The sequence below is a fragment of the Sarcophilus harrisii genome, chromosome 1, assembly GCF_902635505.1.
Source record: "Sarcophilus harrisii chromosome 1, mSarHar1.11, whole genome shotgun sequence".
In the NCBI taxonomy this organism is placed as follows: Eukaryota; Metazoa; Chordata; class Mammalia; order Dasyuromorphia; family Dasyuridae; genus Sarcophilus; species Sarcophilus harrisii.
The window spans coordinates 18385680-18411922 of NC_045426.1; the positions used below are offsets into that span (position 1 = coordinate 18385680).

The window sequence follows — 26243 nt, forward strand, 5'->3', positions numbered from 1 at the left end:
TAGCAAGATGTCTATTTGAATATGAAGCTAGAATAATTCTCAGATCGCTATTTTTTTTCTCCTCAGAGATATTAACTTTAAAGGAAGTGTTTCAAATTGCCAGCAATGGTAAGCCCCATCTAATCTTTTATCATTAGCAGAAGTACTTATGAATAATATCAGAAAGCCTTTTAGCCTGATGCTTTCTAGTATTACACTAGCAAACTGAGAAAAAATGACTAATTTTTAAAATTAAATCTATTATTAAGGGTAATTCTGTTATTTAAGTTGAATTTTTTTATTAAGTATCATAAGGGAAGATTACCAGTAATTGTGACTTAATACCTCCCTATAATAAGTAAATGACAGGAAATTTACTTCATATTATAAAAAAAAAAAATTGACTCTTGTAACAAGCAAAAATGTAATTTAGAATTTATGCATGGTGACAGAAGCTTGTGTTGGGAGAAGAGAGAAATCTCGTTACTTTTTCTCATTGAGGGAAAAATGTGCTTTCTCAGTGCCTTTCAAGGTAGTACTGTTACATAAATTATTTTTGTTTTCCAGATCATGATGCTGCAATTAATAGATATAGTCGACTGTCCAAAAAAAGAGAAAATGATAAGGTTTGATATCAACTCTTTTGATACTAGGATTAATGTTGTAGTATTAAACTTGTGTGTATGCCATAAGTTTGCTAAGTTTCCCTTTTTAAAAGAATAACTAGCAATGATTTAATGAAAATATTTGCTTTAATATTCTTAGATTATGAATTTCCTCTTTCCTATAATAACAATTTATTATCAAAATTGGGAATATTTTAAACCCAGAACTTTTTCCAGAACATAGATTTTTTTTTGTTGTTTTTTTTCATAGTCCCTGTCTTGATAGTTAAATAAAATTTCAGACATCATTAGTCATATGAACAAAAAAATTTATGCCTGAGTGTTGCCAAAAAAAAAAAAAAATCCTTTGAAATACTAGAAAAATAAAAGTAAGCCGTATTTAGCTAAAACTACACTGTGATCCAGGAGATGTCTCCCACTCCTGTATGACCTCCCAGCCTTTCCGATTGCCTCTGGCATGTTTGTCTTCTCCTGGCAGACTGAGAACTCCCTGAGCAGAGCAGGGCTTTTCTCTTGATATTTGTGTCCTTAGAATTTAGCACAGGACATGGCTCCATAGTAAGCACTTGATGATACTTTACATTCCTTCATTCCATGAGGGTAACATCTAGAAATACCACAGATATTTGTAGAATATGATATTAAATAAGTATCATAGGATTTGCAGAGGCTAATACAAGTATTATTAATGCCATTTTATTATAATAAATATGATTATTTAATAAATATTAACATCTAATTAAAACCATAATAGCAATATATATAGTTTGATAAGTTTGCAAAGTCCTTGACATGTTAACTCATTTGATCTGAGATTACCTAGGAGAGCATTTCTATGATTTTATAAATTTTATGTTCCCCATTTTATAAATGGGGAAACTGAGGTGAAAGAGGTTAAGTCACTTTCGCAAATGACTGAGGCAGGATTTGAACCCAGGTCTTCCTAATTTGACATCCATCCCCTTGTTCACTGCACCATTCATTTAAAATGTCTTGATAGTGACAAATAGTGGAGTTAGGACTCAGACCTCAGTCTTGATTCGAGATGTAGTATTCCGTCTCATAGCCTCTAAAAGTGTATCATGGATCATTGTGGAAAGAGAAAAGGATCTTAATTAAGGATCAGACTACAAGTAATTAACTTCATTTGTTCCATAACCCATGGGCTCTCTCCAGCTTTATTGCATGAATTGTGAAGTAACCTAGGATGTGGAAGAGAGATGAACTTGAGAAGTTCTAGGTTCACATCTTGACCTTGCCACCAGTCATGTGATCATAAAGTTATTAAGACTGAGCTTTTGTTTCTCATTTGTAAAAAGAGGCTAATCAACCTCATATCTGGCTCTTGTGAAGTTCTTTTGTCATCACTTGGCTCTGTAATTGTGTGTTTTTTGCAGACCCCATTTACATTTGAAAAGACTGACTCCCAGAGATGGAGTTGCCTACTTGCAATCACAGCACAAAATTACAAAATGATAAGGAAGGGATGTTTCTACATTACTATTACTGTAATAATATATAACATATATTATTACAAATGTTCTGACAGGGACAGAAGAGCTCAAAGTGAAAGTGTGACAGGTTTTGTTTTCCATGGGAATTATTTTTGAAATTTAATGCAAAAAATAACACTTTTTTTTTTTTTTTTTTTTTTTTTTTTTTTTTTTTTTTTTAACATCTATCATTTATACTAGGAGAGTTGAGAAAGATATGGGCTGGCATAATGGAAATGGATTCAGGAAAGATCAGGATTTAGGTCCTGGCTGTACATCCCTTAACAAATCAGTGAGTCTCTCTGAGCCCCCTTTGTAAAACGAACATCATAGTACTCACTCCACAGGGTTGTGAAGATCAGAGAAGATAGCATACATGTTAAACCACTTGACATACTTTAAAGGCTAGATCAACATCAGCTCCTAACATTGTGATGTTTCAGGGCCAGCAAAATGAAACAAAGAGCTAGAACACATTGAGGCAGTGTTCACTGCTGTGCTGCTCAGGATTCACAGTGACAATTTTCAGGCCAAGAAGTAACTGGTTAATACTACCCCCTTTCCCTTACTATATTCTACAAATTCATTTCTTAATGGCTAAGACTATTTCCCTCTTGTCATCTCAGAGACCTAAACGTTCTTATTTAAGGTTTAAGGGCGAATAATTACAAAATAGATACATTGAGAACAACAGTATTTGAACTTCCGGTTTAGGGATTTTCTTTTAAACTTCTTTATTCATATATTATATATATTCATATATAATAATTCATTTTGACTTATAGGTCATATTTAGAGAGAGTCTTAGATTGGCCATTTCTCATGGATAATTCAGATGTGTGAGATCCTGTCTGATCTCACAAAAAGTCAGGTCCTCATTTTAGGTCCATCAATTTAAACTTATCTTGACCTGAGTAATGAAAAAGACAATACAGAAAAGCTATAGTGTTTTTTAAAAAAAGTAAATCTCTATTTTGGACTGGAAAGATTCATATACTTCAAAATCCTTAGATAAGCAAACTGAAGTTCAGAAAGGTGGTATGTTGCCAAAACTTTCCATGACTAAAAATAGTCAGTTTTAAATCGTAGGAAAGAATTAAAATAGGAAATACTTAATTTTTATTTATTATCAAGGAATACAAGGTGAGAGAAATATTCATGAGTAGAAAAGCCTTCCAGCTCTATTCTTATTCTCACCTTGTAGGGTAACAAGTATACTAGCAGTGCTAAAAGGCCAGCCCTGTCTATAGTTTTGCTTTCCTGCTAAATAAAGCCTGATTTATGTGTATAGAACAAAGTTATCTTTAATAGTCCTTGGAGAAAGGTTAAAAGGAACTGAGGTGGGGAAGCTTTAATCTTCATAATACTGAGAGCTCTAACTCTAAGCCAAAAACTTACCTGTTTGTTTTTTAATTAATCTTGGAGAGGGTAGGCAGGATTGGATATTCTTAGCTAAGGTGAAAGGCCCCATCATTTCTCATTTGAGAAGTAAAATTGTGCCACCCTTCTGGGACTTAACTGAAAGAATAAAGGCTGAAAACTTCATTGACTCTTTTTTTTTCCTCTGATATTCTCTTGAAATTTTCCTTGTGGCCTGAGCTTTTCCTTCTGTTCTTTTACCATTTTGCTCATGAAATTAATATGAATTAAATTCTGAATTCACCAATTTTTATTTCTGAAAATTAAGTTGTTGATGCTGCAGTTCAATAAATGGCTTGATATGTTCCCAAAACTCAGATTAATAATATAGTTATTTCTTGTTAGTGCTCTTCCCCCTCCTCAAATGATTTACTTATATAAGTGTTATATTACTCTCTGGAAGTTTCTTGAAGGCCCCTTTTTTTGTCTTTGTATCTCTGGCACCTGGCACACCTCCTTTCACATTTTCAGGTTTTTTTTCTTTTTCAGTTGTGTCCTACTCTTTGTAACCCCATTTGGGGGTTTCTTTCAAAAAATATTGCATCACCATTTCTTTCTCCAGCCTTTCACATAGAAGATGCTTGTCAAATGGGTGCAGAACTCTGACAAGTTTTCTTTAGGTTGTTCATTGTGGATATTACCAAAAAGTACATTAAATGGAGTGAGCCATTGTTCTCTTCTTAATTATAAGGTGAAGTATGAAGTTACTGAAGATGTATATACTTCTAGAAAAAAACAGCACCAGACGATGATGCATTATTTCTGTGCATTGAATACTCTTCAGTATAAGAAGAAAATAGCGATGCTAGAACCCCTGCTTGGATACATGCAAGCTCAGGTAAATATTAAAGGTTAACTCTTTAGTGAATTTTAAGTTTTAAATTTAAATATATTATAATTGTACTGTAGATGAGTCAGGAGAAGAAAATTATATAATTTTTAAATCCCTTTAGCTTCACTTCATGTCATAGAGCCCACTGTAGTTTCTGAAAGACTTTGCCCATGGATACCCGAGTTCCTGGGAGTACCACCAGGCCAAAGATTCATTAATTGTCTATTGCCAAAGACCCCATCAATCCTAGAGAATTTGGTTATTATTATTAAATGTTATTTATTATTATTTATCTCTATTAAACAATGGCAGGAAAATTTTGAGTTCTGTTTTTCCTTTGACAACTTTCTGATAAAAGTAGGAGCATTGAAATAATCAAAAGATAAGATAAGAAAGAACAAAATAAGAATTAAGGCCCTAGGTAATCAAAGTTTCATGGAAATCAAAGTGTGTGTATATATATAAATTTTCTTAAAATGAATTTGTATCTATTTCTGATATATAATGGTATCTTAGAGGTTACATTTAAATGAAATGTTGGTTTTTTCCTCCTAGATAAGTTTCTTTAAGATGGGTTCCGAAAATCTCAATGAACAGCTAGAAGAATTTTTAGCAAATATTGGAACAAGTGTACAGAAGTAAGTATTTTCCTTTTATAATTACCATTTGCTTAATCTCAATGAAAACATCCTATTTTTATCATGGGGATTTTTTTTGGGGGGGGGGGGAGGAGTAAGGCCTAAAAATAACATTTTGTCTCGCAATAACCGTGGAAGGAGGTTTTACATTATAAGAAAACGGGATCAAAGAGGTTGGGACTTGATACAGTCAAGCAGAATGTCAGTGACAGAGGCAAGAATTATTGCTCCTAGGACTCTCTTCTTATTCTCAGATCAATGCTTATTCTCTTGCGCCACCCTGCCAAAGTAAATAAATAAGAAAAACTTATTACAGAAGACTTCCAAAGTTCACTGTCCCAGTTAACAAAGTAGAACCACTTAAAAGTAGGAAACTAACAATTTTGCCTTTTCCCAACTCTTTCTGAAGTTCTGTTGGCTTTGATTTAGTTTTGATTTTCATATAGCTGCAAGTAAGAATACTCTTTTGTCATTTTGGTTTGCATCACTTCATGTGACACTTTTCATATTTCCTCATGGTGCAGATTTTTTGTTTTATGGTGCCATAATTTTCAGTTACATAAATGTACTAAATAATTTATTCAGCTACCTATTCCTCAATTTTACATGAAGTTTTGTTTCCAGATTTTTACCATCGTCAATCAGTTATGGATGTTTTTCCCCGTAAATTGGCCCTTTTATTCCTTAATACATTTTGAATAAAATAATAGTAAAAGAATTATTTTATCAAAACTAATTTTTGTTATATATCACTGTATTGATATACAGAAGATTAGTAGCTCATAGATTCACCAATATTGCATTTTCTTTTCTCTCCTTTCTCTTTTCTCTCCCCTCCAGTTTTGTGTGACTTATTTTGTTTTTTTATAAGTTTAAAGTATTAGATCAGTAATACCAATTTTCGCCATACAGCTTTTCTACATTTTGAATTTTATTTCTAAGTTCTCTTTTCTGTGTGTGTGTGTGTGTGTGAATTTTCCCTCCCTGTGATTAGAGTTTTTATTATTTCTTGAATAGGACATTTTGAAATCTGGCATAGCCAATCTCCCTTCACTCTTTATCATTATCTGTGTTGCTCTTATCTATAAACTTCCTTAAAACTTTTGTTATCCAGTTTAATCTATTGGCATTTCAATTCATATCCCAGTCTGTAAATTAATGTAAGACTTCTTGATTTATTTTTACTATATGTTCTCAGTGTAACTAGGAAGTAGTCCTCCATTTGTTCCATTGCTCACAGAGTTTTTCCAGATTTGGAAATGATCTCAGCAGCTGTCAAGTCCAAAGGATTCTGGAAGAATCCTTACTATAATGTACATGGCAGATACATCCAGCCTCTGCTTGAAGTGAAAACCCGTCACCTCCTGAGATAACTCAGATTATTAATGAAGTTTTTCTGGACTTAAACTTGCTCTGGGTATTTTCCCCAAGGCCAAAGTAGAACAAATTTAATCATTCTTTCTCAAAAAAACCCTCTTCAATGTTTGAATGCAACTGTCATGTCCAGACATTCCCCAGTTCCTTCCAATCATCTTCCTGTAGTGTTGACCAGTGGCTTCTCACTCTGCTTGCTCTTTTTAAGGACATTCTCTTTCCTAAGCAGTAATATTAACTGAACCCATTGCTCAAGATCTGTTTGGATGAGGTCAAATCCCCATGGTTTTCTCTCACTTTCTTACTCCTCAAAGCTGGGCCTTTCTTAATGCAGCCTAAGCTCACATGCATGTTATGGGGTTTGTAAGTTGCACGTGGTGATACCACTAAAGCCCCTGGGGTTTTGTTTTTGTTTTTCAGATAAAATCCCTTTTCCAAGCTTGTCTTTGTGAAGTTGGCTTTTTTTTAATCCCGTTTTTTAAGGCTTTGCATTTTTCTTTGTGAAATTTCATATTCTTGGGTTTAGCTCCGAGTTCTGTCTCAGAGATTTGTCAGGATCCTGACTTTCTGCTCCCAGCTTTATGTCATCAGTAAAGCTGATAAGTGTGTAATGTGTACATCAAGCACAGATCTATAAGGCCCACCCAGGGGAGATCTCCAAGCTGACTTCAAATCATTAATGACTAATCTTTGAGTCCAGTGTTTTAGGTTGGTCGATGCATCTTCTATTGCATCACACTATCTTCTAAACCACATCTTCATTGTTTCCACAAAAATAGTATGAAATACTTTGTCAGATGCTTCACTAAAATGAAGGTATACCCTGTCTACAGCCGCCCATCAATTATCTCTTCAGTTACTCTATGAAAGGAAATAAAGTTAATCTGGAATAACCTGCTTTTGGTGACGCTGCACTGGCTTATTGTGATCACCACTTCCCTTTTTTTAAGTAGTTACTATCACTTCCATGACCCTTTCTAGAATTTTCCTGTAAATTGAAGTCAAGCTCATTTGACCCATGGTTTATAGATTCTTCCCTCTTTTAAATATCATTTCCATTTAAATATCATTTCCATGATCATTCATCTATCACTAATAGTGGCTCAATTATCATATCATTTATTCAAGTCACTTTTTTTGATACTTGCCATTAAAAAGTTTTAGTTATATTTATTTGTTTTATTTATTTTTATTTAGTATTTTTAGTTTATGTAGCAGTCAGTTCTGGAATCATATCTTCATTCCCTCCACATTGAATCATTCTTGGTAACAAACAAACAATTAAACAAAATCACCCCCAGTGCAGTGATAGCATGTGATATTTCCCCTTAAAAATCCCTTATGTCTCATCTGTGAAGGAGATGTGTTTACATCTGTATAGCAGGATGACATTTGTCTTTCGGTTGCTCCAGATTTATTATTTGTGATTTTGAACATTTTCATACGACCCTTTATAGTTTGTGATTCTGTTGAAAATGTCATATGTTGACTTGAGGCCATTTCAAGGGATATTATAGAAGGATTTGGAAGTGGATTTAGTTTGAAAAAGATAGACTTAGGGAGGACATGTGATAGCCATCTTCAGGTATCTGAAGGAGTATGAGGTAAATGAGGGGTCTCTTACTTTTTGGGGCCCCAAAAGACAGAACCAGGAACAGTAGGTAGAAGTTTAAAAGAGATGTATTTAGACAAACAATCAGGAAAAACTTGCTCTTTCACCTTTAAGGTGGGTGATTTTTTTTTAATGTGGCTTGTATTTTGTTTCTGTAGCTCTAATACTTTTTTTTATCATACTGCCATGATTTTCTTTGGTGTGATTATTTTAAAATTTTTCTTTTTTTTGATTTATGTATTTTTCTTTGAGGTTTTTGTTTAGTTTTGAAGGGCATATGAAACTTCCCTTTCATCCATTTTGACTGAAAAGCATTAAAAAATTATTAAATTTGAATTCCATATTTTTAACAAAGTAATGAGTTTTATTAATTTTTAGATTCTAAGCTAAATTTTACATATGAATGTATTCACACAGTAAGTTTTCAGTTATAAATTAATTCACTTTAAAGCTCTCAGCAGAGGATGGTAGCCAAAGGCCTAGCAACACTACTTTATTCTAAACATTCCTGAAATGTTCTTGCCATTTCCTACCTGGTTTTGTCTGATGCTTGGCTTACCTTAATAACCGTGATATCGTGTCCTCTACAACGTTGCATATGGAAAGTGAACCTCTCTTATACCCCACAACATAAATGCCCTGAGGAGAGGCCAGCACATCCTTGTTCCCCATGACTCGGCTGTGAGGGTGTGAGGCCAGATGTGAGGCCCAGCTCCCCTTTCAAGAAAGTTATTGGGTAAAAATAGAAATGTTCTTAGTGAAACAGGACTTATAACCTACATGCTGTGCTAGTGTTCGCAGGGAAATGGATTGTGAAGTGGAAACCATGCAGCAGACAATAGAGGATTTGGAAGTAGCCAGTGACCCGTTGTATTTGCCTGACCCTGACATCACCAAATTTCCTGTTCATCGCAATTTAACCCGCAAGGCTGGATATCTCAATGCTAGGAAGTAAGAGAAATCTCTTTTGACTCCAAACAGTTTTATGTTCATTACAAAGAAGTATCTTATAAATGAGGACCATATGGATATATGCAGTTAATTTGGCATTTTTCATAGATACAAATATGTGTGTGTATTGCAGAATGGAATGAAAATCAATATGGCATTACTTTAAGGACCTCTTATTTCATTGTTATCTTACTTTTTCCACTTATTTATAGACTGTCTTCCTGAATTATTATGACTGAAAAAATAAAATTGAATTTAAGTGAAGATTTTAATAAGTATTAGTATAATAACAGCAGCATTTATATAGCAATTTAAACTTTGCAAAGTACTTTATAAATAATATCATTTTTGTCCTCACAACACATCTGGAAAATACATGCTATTATTTTCTCCATTTTTACAAATAAGGAAACTGAGGCAAAGAGAGACAGAGTGCCTTGCCCAGAGTTACACTGATAGGGAGTGTCTGAAGCAGGATTTGACTTTGAGACTTTGTAACTCCATCATCTCTATACTGTATCACCTAACTCCATTTATAACATGCCATGAAATCTGCCAGATGTGGATTTTACATGGAAGCTTGAACCATATTCTGAAAGAAATTTTTCACAGAAGAAATCACAAATCAATCTCAACCAGCATACATTTATGAAGTGCTTCCTGTGGCCTAGATACTGCTGAGCACTGGAGCTACAAAGTCATGTTCTGCTCTGGTGTTCATTCAGTCATTTAGAATTACTGAAGGAGATACTTTGTTTAAAATCAATCTCCATTGAAAAATAAAATTGATCTAAAATTTGGTAGTGCTTTGTTTTTGGCCTCCAGTGGAAACAAACTGAGTGAATGAAGAGAAAGTTGGCCATAGAATTAGAAAGCATCTGGGGACAGGTGCTGCTTCTGACCTGTCCTGGCGGTGTGACTGGGCAAAGTCCCTTAAACTTTAGAGACTACTAAACTTCTTTTTAAGACTTAGGTTAGAATATTTGTTGGTTTTCTTTAATTAAAAGCACTTGCTCACTAGGAGTTCCCTACAGTGATTTCCAGGTCTGGACAATATCTATACAGAGCTATTTTGGTAGATAAATATGTTTCATTGATATAAAAGCCTTTCAGAATCTAAATGGACAGTTTTCTCTCAGTAATAATGGATGTGTTATTGTCGATTTGAACCCAGTAAAAACTAATGTACCAAGAAATTTAAAGTAAGAATTCTCTTGAAGCAGCAGGGCCTGCATTTTGATTTTCTGCACAAAGAACTGAATTCTGTTTTATGTTGATATTATTTTGCATACTGAAATAATCTTATGTCACATACTGTTAGATTTCCAAACATTGTTTTAGAAGGATTATATGTGTGATATATGTGGATATTTCTAATCTTTTTGTGACTAAGAAAATCGGAGAATTCAATGCATCTTTTCTTGCTAGCTGGCTCCTAACAAATGGCATTAAGATATACAGGAATTGTAATAGTACACACAACAAGCAGTAAAAGAGCCCCGTAATTCATTTGTAATCAGTTCTATTTATCACTGATTTAAAGTAGAATGTGCTAAGATGCTTAAGTCCAGTTTAAAGAACATTTTGCCACATATTGTCTTATCTGGAAAATTTTAGAATTCTTGATTTGAGTTGTATGTAATTTTTCTGTTAATTTGTTGAGAGTTGTGAAGGGTCTATTACATGTCACTACTAAATGAGTATATGCTTTCTTTGATTAGTAAGACTGGCCTCGTGTCCTCTACCTGGGACAGACAATTTTACTTTACTCAAGGTGGAAACCTGATGAATCAGGCCCGGGGAGATGTTGCGGGGGGCCTTGCCATGGACATAGACAACTGCTCCGTAATGGCTGTTGACTGTGAAGATAGACGGTACTGTTTCCAGATCACATCCTTTGATGGCAAAAAGTAAGTACTATTTCCCTTTATATATTTTAATGTCAGAATAAGTTATGGAAAGGTTGGTGATTTTTTTTTTTTAATTCCAAAGCATTTGAAATTATATTTCTTATAAAATACATTCAGTATAAGAGCAATATCATAGACACCAATAGTGGTTTGAATTGGGTTTTATTTTTCAGGAATTTTGCTTTCTTAGCCTTTTAGAGTTAGTTTAGTTTAGAGTAACTTTAATAGTTACTAAATGGTTGTGTATTGATTTAGTTCTAAATCTGTTAAAAGTTAACCATTTTGTGTATAAATTTTTTATTTTGCTTTTGATGAAGGTAATTTTCTCAATATTACACGAACATCTTCACTGAGCACTATTTGTACTTATTCCAGAAGTTCTCAATTAAATCTTTCCTATTATGAGGTATATTGACTCTAGTATCTTTTTTTCTGCTTAATTTTTAGATTGAGATTTGAGAGAATGATTTTTCCTCTCATTTCATAATTTTAAAATTCTTTGGTTTGTTCTCTCCGTTCTCTGTAGTCAGTATCATATGCTCCTTTTCCCCTACATTAAAAGGATCAAAGTAACAATGGATACAACAGTTTTTGACATTTTGTGTTTTAGCTTCACTGACTATTTGTTATAAATTCGCTATTTCAAAATTACTGGTGTAATGGAAACTTAGAAATATTGTTTTTCACTTTTTCTCAGGAGAAAATTTGATATCGCAAACTTTTTTTGATGCTCTCTTAAAAAGAAAGTAACCTTATCACTGATTAATAGGCTTTTAAAGCTTATTAAAACATAAGTAGTCCAAAGGATGATTTAAAGTAGGTTTTCTAAAATAATGATAGATTTAATTAGGTAAACATTAAGAATCAGAAAACTGAAATGAACTGTCTGAGATTTTGTGTTTGACTTATTTGTGGGTTTTTGTAGTTTTGTTCTGATCATAACGTCCTAATTGGGAAACTCCATTTATCAAGCCAATCAAGAGGTGTTATGTAGCTTTGAGTTTAGAAGGTTTCCTGTGCATTTAGCTTGAGATTTTGTAAAAGGCAAAACCCAAGGCTTCCTGACAATGAAGCCCTGCTCTCTCCACACCACCCCTACCAAGCTATCTTATTGTCTTAGTAGAAGCTCTAAATTCAGCACATAAAGTTGACATCCTGGTAAAACAGCATCTGTTTCTGATTTTGTATATTTTGGCACACCAAGGTTACTAAAGGCTAATTCCATTTAAAGAAGTACAGATTGATTGGGTCTGACTTTCAGATCTTATTGAAAGGTACCTTTAAAAAAAAAAACTGAAGTTCAAATTTTTTTTCCTCCTTTCAGGTCTTCAATTTTGCAAGCAGAAAGTAAAAAAGACTATGAAGAGGTAACTTGAATCTAGTTAATATCTTTCAGGAGAACTGTGACCAAAATATTTTTTCTAAGAGGACCGCTTATGTTCTTGTCAGTGTGCTTCTGTTTGGAAGGCTTACGAAAAAGGGATCTTGTGACCACTGCTTTCTGGGTTGGCAGGCTGGCAACATCACGAAATGTCAGTCTGATTTATACCTTCCCTCACCACCTGCCAACTGAGTACATAGTGGCAGCAGATAGGACCTGTAGCAGCTCAAACTTCAAAACCAGTGGGAGGGGGAATGAAAGACAGAAAAACAAAGATTTGGGAATCCGTATTCTTCCTTACAAGCCTTTTATTTTTAGCTCCATTATTGCTTATAGTACACCAGATATGGAAGGTAAGACATCTACAAAGAACTAACATGGGGGTGGGATAGGGAGGAGGAGGCCAAGGTCATGGGGACGGGGAACCTTGAGGGGAAGTTTCTCTGACTTCCTGGTCAGTATTATAGTAAATCTTATTAAAATCCTGTTTATCACACTTGCCTGGTAGCAGTGTTCCTACAGGACAGCTTATGGAAAGGAGCCAGATTTTACTTTGAATGTTGCCCTTGAGAAAAAGACAACTTGATAATAATCAAGATCATTAGTGCTTTCTGTCCCCTGGGGAAGTTGTCGAGTATATTACCTTCCTGTGTTGGATTTAGAAATAAAACTGGAGTATAGGAGAGCATCGCCATTTGAGTCACATCAGACATAGAAGAGTAAAAAGGACCACCAGACTAATCAGAAAACGTAGCAGTATGAGGAGGAATGAAGTCAAAAGAAAGTACATTTCAAAAGGAGATGATTTAGAAATTTGATACAGTTTATTATACAGACTGGTTCTCATTAGTAAAGAACTCTTTGAAATTTGTATTAAACTCATGCAGGCTATCTGCTTTTCTGGGAAAAATGGCAAAAGAAGAATGCATGATTTATGTTGTATTGACATTGGTGGCAGCCTGGTACTATGGAAAGAGTGAAGGAATTGGGGTCATAAGCCATGGATTAGAATCTTGCCTCTGCTCCTTTGTGTGGCCCCAGACAAATCACTTTCCCTGCTTTCCTCATCTGACATTGAGGGGTTGGATTAGGTCACCTCTAAGGACCTTTCCAGCTATTAATTTAACTCTGATCCTATGTGTATCATTGCCAGAAGTTTCCATGTTCATTGTTTGAAATAAATTTTGGATATTATGATCTGCTCAAAGGGTTATCTTAATTCAATTCTCCAAATATTTAGTGAGCACTTCTGATGTGTATGACACTACTAGGCATTGTGAATACATAGACAAAAATAATAGCTAGCATTTAAACTTTAAAAAGAATAAAATATAAATACAAATATTATTTCATTTGAGCCTTATAATATCCCTGGAAGGTAGGTGCTTTATTATCACTATTTTTATAGATGGGGAAACTGAGTTATATAGCAATTAAGTAACTTTTTCCAGTGCCAGTTTGTAAGTATCTGAGGCTGGATTTGAACTCAGATCTTCCTGGTTCTGGCCAGGCCTAGTGTCCTTATTTATTGTACTACCAGCTTAAACGGCTCCAGCCTTTAAAATTAAATTTTTATATTTTACTGGGGGATTTGAAGGTGGAGAGTGGGAGGCAGAGACAAGGATGTAGTTTGAGGAGGAGGGAAAGAACATGAAATAGTTGATGAGATCAAGGAAAGCTTCCTTGGAGAAAGTGACGAGGATTGTGCAAAGTAGACATGATGAAAGGAAAGACACCCAGGCATAGATATGCTTTGTGCTGGGACAGGAGACGAGATGAGATGCTGGCTTTGGAAAAGGGCTAGAGTAGATGGGAAGACCAAAAAGGAAGGTTTTGAAGCCAGATTATGGAGAACTTTGCAACTAAATCAAGGAATTTGTATTTTAACCTAGAGAGAAGAGCGGAAAATACTCAGACTGAGCCCTAGGAAAGTATTTTTTGTCATATGCGTGGAGAATAGTTGGGACAGGCAAGCAGCTAGAAAAAAGAAGACCAGGGTTCTTATAATAGTCCACACAGAATAAACATTTTTTTTCCCCAAAACTTCTAAAAAATGAGTAACAATGTACCTGGTGGTGGGAATGGTCAGGAAAACATTAGTTCAAGTCCATCAGAAGCATCTATGCTACCTTCATGACAGGGCAAGTCACTTAATAACTCAACCCCAGGCAGCTCTCTGAGATTGAAGTATAAATGAGTTAGGCTGATCTGTTCTGGGGGGGGATATTTTCACACTGGGAATTTGCTACACTAATAAATTTTAGCTCTAGACCAGGGTGGTGAGAGACCTCTTTTCTGCCAAGGATCATTTGGATATTTATAATATCGTTTGCAGGTCATACAAAATTATCAGCTTAAAGAACTCAAGCCATAGGAGGTTGTTGTCTCTAGCTTTCACATCATTATTATCTGTGATTGCCTTAGCAAATGATTTCACGTACCTCATATGATCCATGGGCTAGACATTCTCCAGTCCTAGTATAGATAAAATGTAACAATAATAATCAATATACAGGCAAGAAGAAATAAGGATTATACTAAATAGTGATCATATAAGTAGATTTCAGGAGATTGATAGGAGAAATATCATGAAATTAGGATTCATGAAGGCCTGGCAACTGATTAAAATGTCGCCAATTAATAGACTTTATGAATTCAATGAAAATTTCCTCTGAACTAGAATAAACAAGTAACTTATTGCATGTTAACTAAAGATCAACTGTTTTATTCTTGAGAAGTTTTTATATGAAGTCTGAAATTATTTTCTGTTTTCTCTTTCAGTGGATTTGTACAATAAACAACATCTCCAAACAGATATATTTAAGTGAAAATCCTGAGGTAATATTTTATAATTTCACCTTTACTTTATAAGTACAATACATCACATTTATATTCTCTATTTTTCCACCCCATTAAATATGGTATAGGAAAATGCTGAAATCAACCAACAAGGATTTATTGAGTACCTGTTTTATGCTTGATGTTGTTTTAGGCATAATAGAAGAGAGACAAAGAAAAATTTATATCAACAAATAATTCTTTATATAATTGTTTATTCTTAATGTACTTTGATATCCTAGTCCTTAAATTTAATCCTTATAAATGGAAAAGCAGCTTGGCACAGTAGTTAGAGAGCTGGCCTTAGAGCCAGAAAGATCTGAATTCAAATCTTGGTTCTGACACATACTAGATCATACATACTGTGAACCTGCTAAGTCAATCTCCCAGAACCTTAGGGAACTCTCTAAGATCATATATTATAGAGAAGCCACCAATCTGTATGAATAGAAATGATTCCTCCATCAGTGAAATCCCAGATCCAATCTCTCCCTTATGCATAGCAAGAAATAAGATAGCCATCACCAAAGCAGATTTTAAGGAACAGTAGAAATGGGCTCTACGGGATGGGCAGCAGTGAATTGATGAGATCAAGAACCAGAGTTGGTCTATCCAGATTTGATGTAATTATAATCCCAGCTGCAAACAATAGGTTATAACCAAAGAATCAAATAATGCAGAAAAAGCAAGTCTATTGCTACCAGCTTTTTCCAGCTAAGACCAGAAATGTCAGATTTTTTTAAATGTCCAATTATCATTTTCATAAACACAGTAGAACAGAGACAGAAAAAAGAGGATTGTATGTTAAACTGCTGATCTCTAATATATACAGCTTATTTTTCTTTTTAAAAAACATAAATTCAACCCATAACTTTCAAAGCTGTCCTGTTTATCTATGCTTCCTTCTGTCCTTCCATTCTTTTGTCTGCACTTTTTAAAAAGATACCTCATTGACCCTTTTCTTTCTGCCCTATTGTTTCCCTTACTCTCCCACTTGGCTTTGGGCAGGGAAAATAAAAGAAAAACAAATATGTACGGTCCAGAAATGTCATGCTAGACCAATTTGTTGAAACCTGCCCAGTAGGCAATTTGATGTTAAGAGATTTAGATGAAAGAGGACAGATAAAAACATAGTATAAGTATATAGCTAGAGACCAAGATTCAGTACGGGATATGAGGAGAACAGTACAGGGAGACTATTTAAGAGCCATACATGCAAGGTCATAGAGCATTACACCTCTCACATGGGTATTGATCCTCTGTATACCAAGAGATGATATGATAAATGAATTCTGGCTAAGGATTGCATCACAGGATCATCAATTCTCTGGGAGTCCCATTTTTAAAACTTGGTATTGATGCTCAAGAAGAATTAGAACAGGGAAAGGAAAGCCAGTTATAGAAATTCAGATAAGAGAGTCAGGTGCAGGGCTGGCCCAGCTAGAGTGGTAGTTGTTAGGATAAAAAGAGAAAAGGGAATCTGGGAAGCATTTCAAAGGAAAGATTCAGAGTATTAATTGAACCAGGTAAAGAAGGATGAGTTATATGTAATCTTAAAACTAGGTTAGGGTAGACAGTTTGGAAAGACGATAGGGTAATCTTGCCAGCAACTTGGAATTTGGAATGGGAAACTAGTTTGGTAAAGATTCCATATTCAATTATGGAACTGAATTTTGAGGGAAAGCAGAACATACTATTGGAAAAATCTCATAGAAAGGCCAAGGTGAGTAATGAAAAATAAGTAGTAAATAAGTAGTAATTGTTGCAACCCTAGAAAACCATTGATAATCCATTGCTTAATCTGTCAATCTAATTTTTCCTTTTTTATTGAAAGCAAAAATAAAATCAAAATACAAATTAGGATATGTTAATGTCTAAGGGAAAACATCGGGAATATGTTTTAGATATTCATAAATTAAAATTAGGGTACTTATCCATACTTTTGAAAATCTGATTTTAATATCTTGGGTAAATTTATGAGTACTCTCTAAAATATCCAGTGGCAGAATAATCTCTGTTAACTAAATCTTTAAAAGTTGTATTTTGAAGAATGCATGTGCATTTCTTGTGAGCTATGCCATTTGTAAATAAAATCAACCTACTACTTTAAAAATGCTAATTAATAGGCTTTTGGTGTTTTATTTTGTTTTTTTAGTATGTGGATCTTTTCTATTTGAAATTAGTTTTTCAGTTGTATCATACCTGACATAAGAATTGGTACCTAACTAATATTCAGTCGATGTGTAAATACTCAGTAAAATGCCATGAAAAAGAAAGAAGTGCCATCTATGAGATGCTTGCAGATATTTAATGTGGCATCTGAAAATAACTTGTAAATGTCAATATTTAGCATATCCAAAAAAGTGGGTGATACATTTACGTCTGTGTAGGTATGTATATGTGTGTATGTGTTTGTATTTGTTTCCTTCTCTAGGGAAGGGGGAAGGTGAAGAAGAAGGGAGGAAAAAAAACTACACAGCAGAACGACCCAAAAAACTGGAAAGTAGAGAAAAGCAGGGTAGTTTTTAAAAATTATGTGTAGGATTATATAATCTAAAAAATTCTGAAATGGAAATCCGTGATTTTATATTGAATCCTGTCTTTATGTTCTGCTGTGTACATGGAAATGTTCTTTTTTTTTCTCTTTTTATATTTAAGTTGGAAATAGAAAAAAAATAAATTTAAAAAGTTGGTACCTAAACTTAAAAGATTTAAAATATCATTATTTTATGTTAGTGAAAATTAAGTAGTTTAACTATCAAAGAAGGACATCTGATTTGATGTTTAGAAGGTAAAGGATCTCACTGTTAGAGCTGGAATGTCTGAAGGTATTCTATAGGTTCGTGTTTTATTGCAATTTCAAAAAATCTGACTTGGTAGGGTGTTAGGATATGGGAGCCACCTGCCAGTGGCTGCTGGAGGTCTAATTCAGACCTGTAGAATGGATCTCTTCCTCTGAGAGGATGATGATGATGATACAAAGAGACTGAGAGGCAGTTGCATTGTCTGACCTCTCTCCTAAGGCAATTGGGGTTAAGGGACTTGCCTAGGGTCACACAGCTTGGAAGTATCTTGGGGGCAGCTAGGTGGCACTAGCCCTGATAGAGCACCGGCCCTGAAGTCAGGAGGATCCCAAGTTCAAATGTGGCCTCAGACACTTAACACTTCCTAGCTGTGAAATTATAAGAACCACCAGCAGTGTTCAAGAGCTATTAGTGAGTAGGATTCTCCCAGAGTTCCTTCAGTAACCCACAGAGAAGGAAAGGAAGAAGAAACCCAGTGAGACTTTTTTAGTCATGCTAATTAAATGGGCCAACACATCAGAGGGCCGAGACAGGAGACTCGATGAGAGACTTAAATGTCTATTCTGACTAGTCCTCTTCTCAGTTTGAAAGTTTGCCTCTTTGATAAATTGGAGGCAGAGGGAAGAGGAGAGAGGTCAGATAACACAACTGCCTCTGAGTCTCCTTGTATCATCATCATCTTCTCACAGGAAGAGATCCATTCTACATTTCTGAGTTAGACCTCCAGCAGCCAGTGGCAGGTGGCTCCTGTATCACAACAGATTGTGTGTAACTTTGTTAATTCAAAATATTGTATTGTGGCTTTTGACTCCTTTACTTTTCTAAAGATCTTTTTCTAAAAATTAATAAAGGAAATTGCTGCAAGAGTAAATCAGTCGGCTCTGGAAGCAGTCACTCCATCACCATCTTTCCAGCAGAGGCATGAGAGCTTGCGGCCAATCCCGTAAGTTACATGACTACTTCTTCAAAGAGCTTTCTGATATAAAGTGACTGGAATTATATACTTTGATCTTAGCAGTGCTGTGTACACTAATGTGGAAATTGTCTTTTCTGGCAGTATTACCAATTATATTTTAAAGGTGTGAATTTACAATTAATCTATAAAATTAAAAAATTTTAAAACAGAACCTTCCATGATAGGGCACATAATCAGATTTGTCTAGTGTTTGAGTAGTTTTACATTTCTGGAATCAGTGATTTGACATGTTTAAAATTATTATTTTTTGTTTTTGTTTTATCTCATCCCATCTTACTTTTCTACCCAAGTATTGTTGAAATTTCCCTCAAATTAGTATTCAGATATGTGCACAGGAACAAAAGAAAAAGACAAATATAGAATTGTTAATAATTGTGCATGTGCCAGATTTGTTTATAAACTTGAGCCCAGAAGATATAAATACATGACATATAAACATATACACTTACATCTACATTTGTATGTACATAAACACACATAGATACTTAGATGTGAACATGCATACATGTATATTTAATACAGGAGTGTCTATATAAACCTTATTTTATAAAGAAAAAATTTATTTTCTAATTTATTTTGCATGGATTTCTTACTGTTGTCTATATGTGTATACAGAGTTTCCCCAAAGTCTTAAATATAACACTAGCTAGCATTTATAAAGTCACACTTTATAAAACACTTTTTAAAGGATACTAGTCTCATGTACTAGTGGGAACTACCATTGGTGCAAAGGACACATATATTCTTGTAACTTAGTTTAATTTTATATTACTTTCCAAAATATCAAATAGTTTGACAGCTTCTTCAGCAATGTAATAAAGGTCTTGTTTTCATCACAGCCTCATCCCAGCATTAAATTGGTATCATTTTATCTTGGCCAAATTTATGACTTTCATTTGAAATGTCAGAAGTTGTTTCAATTTGCATTTAACTTTTTTCATATGGGTTTTTTGATTTGTGTATATATATATCTCCTTTTAAAAAATATTAATTATGGTTTCCAAAAAGCTGAAATTATTTTCTTTTCTTTTTTTTAGACAAAGTCGGCCAACTACAGCTCGAACTAGTAGTTCAGGGTCTCTTGGATCCGAGTCAACAACTTTGGCAACTCTTTCCCTGGATTCTCTCGTTGCCCCAGACACACCTATACAATTTGACATAATTTCTCCTGTTAGTGAAGATCAACCTGGCCAGGCTAAAAATTCTGGGCAGGGAGGCAAGTAGGTGAAACATTAAAACTCAGGCTTTGCTCTCTTTGTTTGTATAATTTAACTTAATCATTTGAAATTGATCTACTTGGTATCTTCTATCTATCATGTTATTTGCTTTTTCTATATCAGAAAGTTAGCAGCTGGTCTCTTTATGCTTTATTTCTGAAACATGATGAAAATCTGCTTGAATTCACCTTATTTGTTGGCTTCTCTTAGTATATAGATTTGGAATACATGGCTTTTACCCTAGTACTCAGACATCCAAAGTTAATTGCTTAAACAAATTTAGCCTTTTGATGTAATAGGTCAGATGTATTCAAGAGATGTATTTCATGTAATGTTAATGCCAAGATTATTTTAGAACCACTTAGACCTTCTAAAATTCAGTTCTTTCCATCTGTTTGTTTCCAAAATTTATTTTAAAATTTAGGGCTCCTTTTTTCTTTTTGTTGGTGGAACAAAAATTAAATAATTTTGGAAAATGAGGAAAACATTTTTTCTCTTCCTCATGTGTAGGTTCAGACTTTCATTTCCAGTGAATTTTTTTCATCTGCCTTGAGAAATAAGTTTAGATTATTTTTACTTTACTATATTTAGATTAATAATAAGCATAGGGATGAAGAAATATCTGTCACAGAGCTATTCTAAGTAGCTCTATTTGGAGCTAAATTCACTGACTAATTAACATTGAACTAAATTAGTACACTGAATAAACTTTAATTGTACCTCTCATTACAGTATTTCATTGTTACAGAGATTCTTCCTATAACTATAATGCTGGTCAAATAGCTTCTGCCATAATTAAGAAAAGCTGGATATAAATCAGTTAGCCAATGAGGCAAATGTACAGCCACTTATAAACTAGGAAGCATTAGTAGTAGTAGTAGTTCAATCTTTGCTTCTCAAGCCTGTACAAAAATCTAAATTTTAATACATATGTTTATACTCTTTTCCCCCTACACTTTTCCCTACCAGAGAACCAGCCATGCCCATGTATAGTTCTTCTATCCTCTTGCCTCACCTTCTTTGGGTGTCCTTATTCTATCTCTGTGATCCTGTTTGGGGCTTATTTTGTTTTTAAAGAACCTTTTTCCCCTTCTCCCACTTCCTATACAAGACATAATTTATCTCCTTATAAATGTGACCACTAACTTTAATGTTGTCAGATCCTAATTTAAAAAAAAAAAAAAAAAGGAAGCAGTCCTCCAAAGGAGAGCAGGAATAAGAAAGAGTTGTTCAGAAATCATTTCTTCAAGTACACGACACTAATTCTGTCCTTTAAAAAAAATTTTTTTTTCAGGCGTACAAATCCATTTGGAGAATCTGGAGGAAGATCAAAAACTGAAACTGAAGGTAAAAAAAAAAAATCTTCAGTATCCTTATAATAATGCTTTTATTCAGTAAAATGTGAGAATGATTTATCATTTCGTTAAGATTCATTACCCACTTTGTTTCATCTCCGAAGACCAATTTTCATAACCTTCAGCACTGTAAGATGTTTTATCATTCAGACAAAGGATATGCTTCAGGTCATTGTCCCAGAGGTGAGTCCGAATCTAGTTCATAAGATCTCATGTCACTGCAGCCCAGTTTGTCCAGTGTTTTACAAGCATTTTTTTCTTTTGGTCCCTGCAATCAATCTCCCTTGTGAGATTGGTATTACAGAGATATTTATGTCCATTTAACATTTGAAGAAGCCAGAGCTCAAAGAAGTTATGAAATTGCCCATATGAATTATCCATTTTGAATCCCACTCTTGACTGCCAAATCCAGCCCTCTGTCCACTGGTCAACCTGTTTTTTATCATGTTAAAAATGGTTTCCCACATTCTCAGCCTAGTTTGTGAAGTGTGCTTCCCCAAGAATCATACCATTTCTCTTCCCTTGGTCAAGTTCCAAAAGTGTCCTTTAATCATCTAAAATCTCTTTAATGGAAAGTTGTCATCCCACTTCTTACTCTAGAGTTGCAACTGATATTTAAACTTATACACCAGAAATGTCTTACTTGAACTTTAAATCTTGTGTAGAAATATGATAAAGTATAAAGAGCTGTTCTTGGAACCATGAACACTTGACTTCCAGGTCCTGCCTCTGACACAGTTGATTTGTTGTGTGACCATGTGCAGATCTCTACCATTCTGCTCTAGGTCTCTGACAGGAAGCATCCCTGGGGGACTGCACAGTGACTTAGAAAAGCACAAATTAACAATTATCTATGTTTTATCTTATTTTGTTAGATACTTAATTCCAAAGAAAAAGAAAATGGATTTTTAAAGGCTGTGCCTTTTTCTGCTTTAGATTCCATCCTTCATCAGTTATTTATTGTTCGATTCCTTGGCTCTATGGAGGTAAAATCAGATGACAGTCCAGATGTTGTTTATGAAACAATGCGTCAAATCCTAGCAGCTCGAGCGATCCATAACATTTTCCGGATGACAGAATCCCATTTATTAGTTACTTGTGACTGTTTAAAGTAAGTAATCATTTTGTCTAATGTATTTTTTAAAGTCTAAATGTACTATTATCTCCTGATATTATTTTTATTATTAATTTTAGATTAATTGACCCACAAACTCAAGTTACAAGGCTCAGAGTAAGTTATAAATTTTTTTGGCTATATATGCCTGGGTATGTGCACATTGATAACCTTATTTTGTATCTTAGTCTACATGTAGGACTAAAATGACCAGTAAAAGATCATCCAATTAAGTTCTGCTCTCAGATCCTTCAGATAATCAAATGATTATTGAACTCCTTATATAATTTAGAACAAAATCTGAGCCATTGGCCACTATTTTTTGTTACTTGAAAATTTGGCTGATGTAATTATATATCTACTGGTTTAGTTAACAAGATGACACACTAAAGAACTTAGAAATAGAAACTGGAGTATTATGCCAAAGGTGAGGGGTCATAAACATCTGTTGTTAGCTAATATTTGAAAGCATGTGGGTTTCTTTTATTATTTGATTTGACTTAGTTAAGGGACCTTGGCTCCAGGAAAAAAGGGACTTGCCAAGGTCACACAGGGCATCAGTGCCAGATATAGGTGCTAAGACTTGGACCCCCAGAGACAGAGCTTCCATGCTTTTCTTCTGTTCAACTGTGTCCACTAACTGTGATGACATTGGCTATTGACAGAAGCATGGTTTTTTTCTCCTATATCAAAATAATTATTAGCCTAGAAAGTAGACATGGTTTGTTTTCTTTTTAAAGAATATTTGCTTTGAGATGCTCGCTATTTACTGTTGGTTTTGTGTGTGTGACAGTTTCCCTTGCCCAATGTGGTCCTGTATGCTACACATCAGGAAAGTAAACGTCTCTTTGGGTTTGTGCTTCGGACATCGGGAGGCAGAGTCGAGAGCCATCCAACTTCAGTTTGTTACATATTTGAATCGAACAATGAAGGAGAAAAGGTATTTTGCATTTTAACATCTGTTCTATATAAATAAGACACATGTGATAGTTTATAGTAAAACCCCTAAAGGAAGCTCCAGTACTACCCAGTGTTCTGCCTAAGGAAGTTGGGGGAGACTGTTGGACCTTGCAAATAAGCACATGGTCTTTTTCAGTCTGTGGTCAGTAAATATGTGAGTGATCTGTGGGTTGTTGTCCTTCATAATCAGAAAGTTAAAATGACATCACTATGGATTAGTGTACAGTGTGTCCAGCTGTGGCTGATAAGCCCAGGACAAGAGCAGATTCAAACATTTGGAATGGAGAAGTCTCTTAAGTGGTACTTCTCTCTCGTTTTACATAAAGTTACCCAGGGACAGAGGATAACTGTTCTCACACCTTCAGAAATACCTCCAGTGTATAAGAATCAATAGCCTTGGGCTTTCTTGGAATCTCGTGTTGTTACATTAGACCTAAGAACAAAGGAAGAATATAGAAGGGGGGCGCCAACAGGCTCTTAAAAACAAACTGCACAGACTCCAAGGGATGGAGTTGAGTTAGATAACTTATTAGGTAATATTTTTGTTCTATTGATAAATCTAGTTTTACCAGAAAGATTCAGGAAATATTTCAATAATCTCTTCACGTTTATTTCCTTAAAGTGAAAATGTTTTAAGTTTCTCTTGACAAATTATTTTTTTCATTTTAGATTTGTGATTCTGTTGGACTTGCAAAACAGATCGCTTTGCATGCTGAATTGGTAAGGCTCTAAAATATAGCTTTATTGAATTTGCATGTTAACTTTGCTGCCAAAAGTTTACCATTTCTGTGAAAATTAAAGTCAGTAGGGGCAGCTAGATGGTGCAGTGGATTAAGCTCCGGACCTGAACTCAGGAAGACCTGTATTCAAATCAGACACTTAACACTTCTTAAGTGACCCTAGTCACTTAAACCCCAATTGCCTTCGCCAAAAAAAAAAAAAAAAAAAAGAAAGAAAACTAAAGTCAGTGATTACTAAACAAGCAGCAAACCTGATTCACTGTCCTTGGAAGATTAGTTGAACACATTCAGGCTACAAAGCCTCGAGAAAGCCATGAAACTCTGTCAAGCAAGAGGGTTTGCACTTGTTCCATTTGTCCTAAGGTGTTCATTATAAAGATAATTTTCCTAATAGGTATTCAGAAGTAAAAAAGGCTGTTCAGGAGGCCACTGGAAGTCTTCGAGCTAAGTACAAGGCAGCCATTTGTCTGGGATGTTGTAGAGATTATTTGGACCCAGCTTTAAATTCTTCTGAGAAGGGGAGATCTGAGTTCCAATTCTGACTGGGCCCATGACTCACCACTTCTATAGCCCCAAGTATTTCATAATCTCTATGGGCCTCAGCTTCTTTGTACTAATGATTGTTTCATGGAGTCATTGATTTCTATTAATCCTATTCTAGTTTTCATAGAGCCTGTGCCATGGCTAACGGTTACCATTTTCACTTCTAAAGAATTGATTATTTTTCCAGTTCTTTCCTCCAGAGCTTTTTTTTTTTTTTAAATCTTTTACATCATTTCTTCTAAGTATTGTGATCCATATAGAAAATCACATTTTTTCCTTTAAGTATCTGCTTACAGTTGTTACAGAATTACTCTTTCATTTTGGAATCTCTACAGTTGCAATAATTGTTGCTACTGACTGGTGTTTTCTTTGATTTATTCATCCCTTCATCTTTATTTTCTGAATTGAAACTTGTTGCCAAGACCATGCTCTAGCCCCTAATTTGCTTTTAAGTTTAGTATTCAGCTTTGCTTGCCTTATTTCCCATGCTGGTTCTCATTTTCTGAGGTTGTCCTCATGGATCTTTGAAGTTTTTAAGGGACTTTTCTAAGTCTAATTCCTCAGGTTTGAGGTGTCCCAGTCCAAGAGCCACAGTAACATACTGATTACTGCCCTATGACCCCCCCACACACCCACACACATACACATACACATACATACATTTCTAAGGTTTACACCTTGAGGGGTCTTTGGGTAGAGCCTTTCATCTCTGCTGCTGCCAGACACAAAGTCTTTCAGCATGGTCCCTGTCCTGGTCATCCTGAGAAGCTTCCCTTTGCTGGCAGGCCCCTTTCCTACTGCCTATGGCAATTGGGAATGGATGAGTCACTTTTTGTAGCTTCTCATTAAATTTCTTGATTATTATTCAGTCTGGTGCAGACTTCAAGGTTTTTCTGGTGTAGGAATATAGAAGGCAGACAGTCTGCCTCCTCCCCACTGAGGCGTTTTATTCGTACAATCATAATCATTTTGAAGTTATACATAAATGTAAAAATGAAGTATAGAAATAACCCATTTCATAGCTGTTTTAATAATGTAAGAGGATTTAAATGTGCTGTTTATTAAGGTTTAATCAAGTAAGAGTTGATTTCTGTTACTAAAACAACACATACATAAATTTTATTCTGTACAAATGAACTTATCTTTTCCTCTTCAGGATCGCAGAGCATCAGAGAAACAAAAAGAAATAGAGAGAGTAAAAGAGAAACAACAGAAGGAACTGAATAAACAGAAACAAATTGAAAAGGTAACTTTTTTTCCCCAAAATCTTGTTACTTGGTCAGCAGAAGTATTTTCAGTTTTTCTTTCAAAGTCAAGCTACAAGATGAGTCACTTTATTACTTTCCAGTGATCGACCTGGAAAGTGAAAAGACTGATATTTTTACACCCATGCTGTTACTTATGTGTTCATGTGTTGTGTCCTGCTTTCTAGAGCCCTCAAGTTGGGGTGACAAAACAAGCCCCCACACCGAGGTGATTAA

At 34.7% G+C, this 26243-nt stretch overlaps 1 protein-coding gene across 2 annotated transcripts in view; it reads left to right on the forward strand.

Annotated features, from left to right (window-relative positions):
• APPL1 (adaptor protein, phosphotyrosine interacting with PH domain and leucine zipper 1) overlaps positions 1-26243 on the forward strand; it is a 52773-nt gene that overhangs the window by 13260 nt on the left and 13270 nt on the right. For both annotated transcript variants that reach the window (XR_004232072.1, XM_031953055.1), the window contains exons 6-21: positions 67-108; positions 547-605; positions 4209-4355; positions 4905-4987; positions 8766-8924; positions 10646-10834; positions 12159-12201; positions 14997-15053; positions 18709-18800; positions 19871-20053; positions 21345-21397; positions 22342-22516; positions 22600-22636; positions 23313-23459; positions 24149-24199; positions 25919-26008. Coding sequence is in view for 1 of the 2 variants with exons in the window: in XM_031953055.1 (XP_031808915.1) it covers positions 67-108; positions 547-605; positions 4209-4355; positions 4905-4987; positions 8766-8924; positions 10646-10834; positions 12159-12201; positions 14997-15053; positions 18709-18800; positions 19871-20053; positions 21345-21397; positions 22342-22516; positions 22600-22636; positions 23313-23459; positions 24149-24199; positions 25919-26008 (1607 nt within the window). In the remaining variant the exon portion in view is untranslated. The remainder of the gene's footprint in view (positions 1-66; positions 109-546; positions 606-4208; positions 4356-4904; positions 4988-8765; positions 8925-10645; positions 10835-12158; positions 12202-14996; positions 15054-18708; positions 18801-19870; positions 20054-21344; positions 21398-22341; positions 22517-22599; positions 22637-23312; positions 23460-24148; positions 24200-25918; positions 26009-26243) is intronic.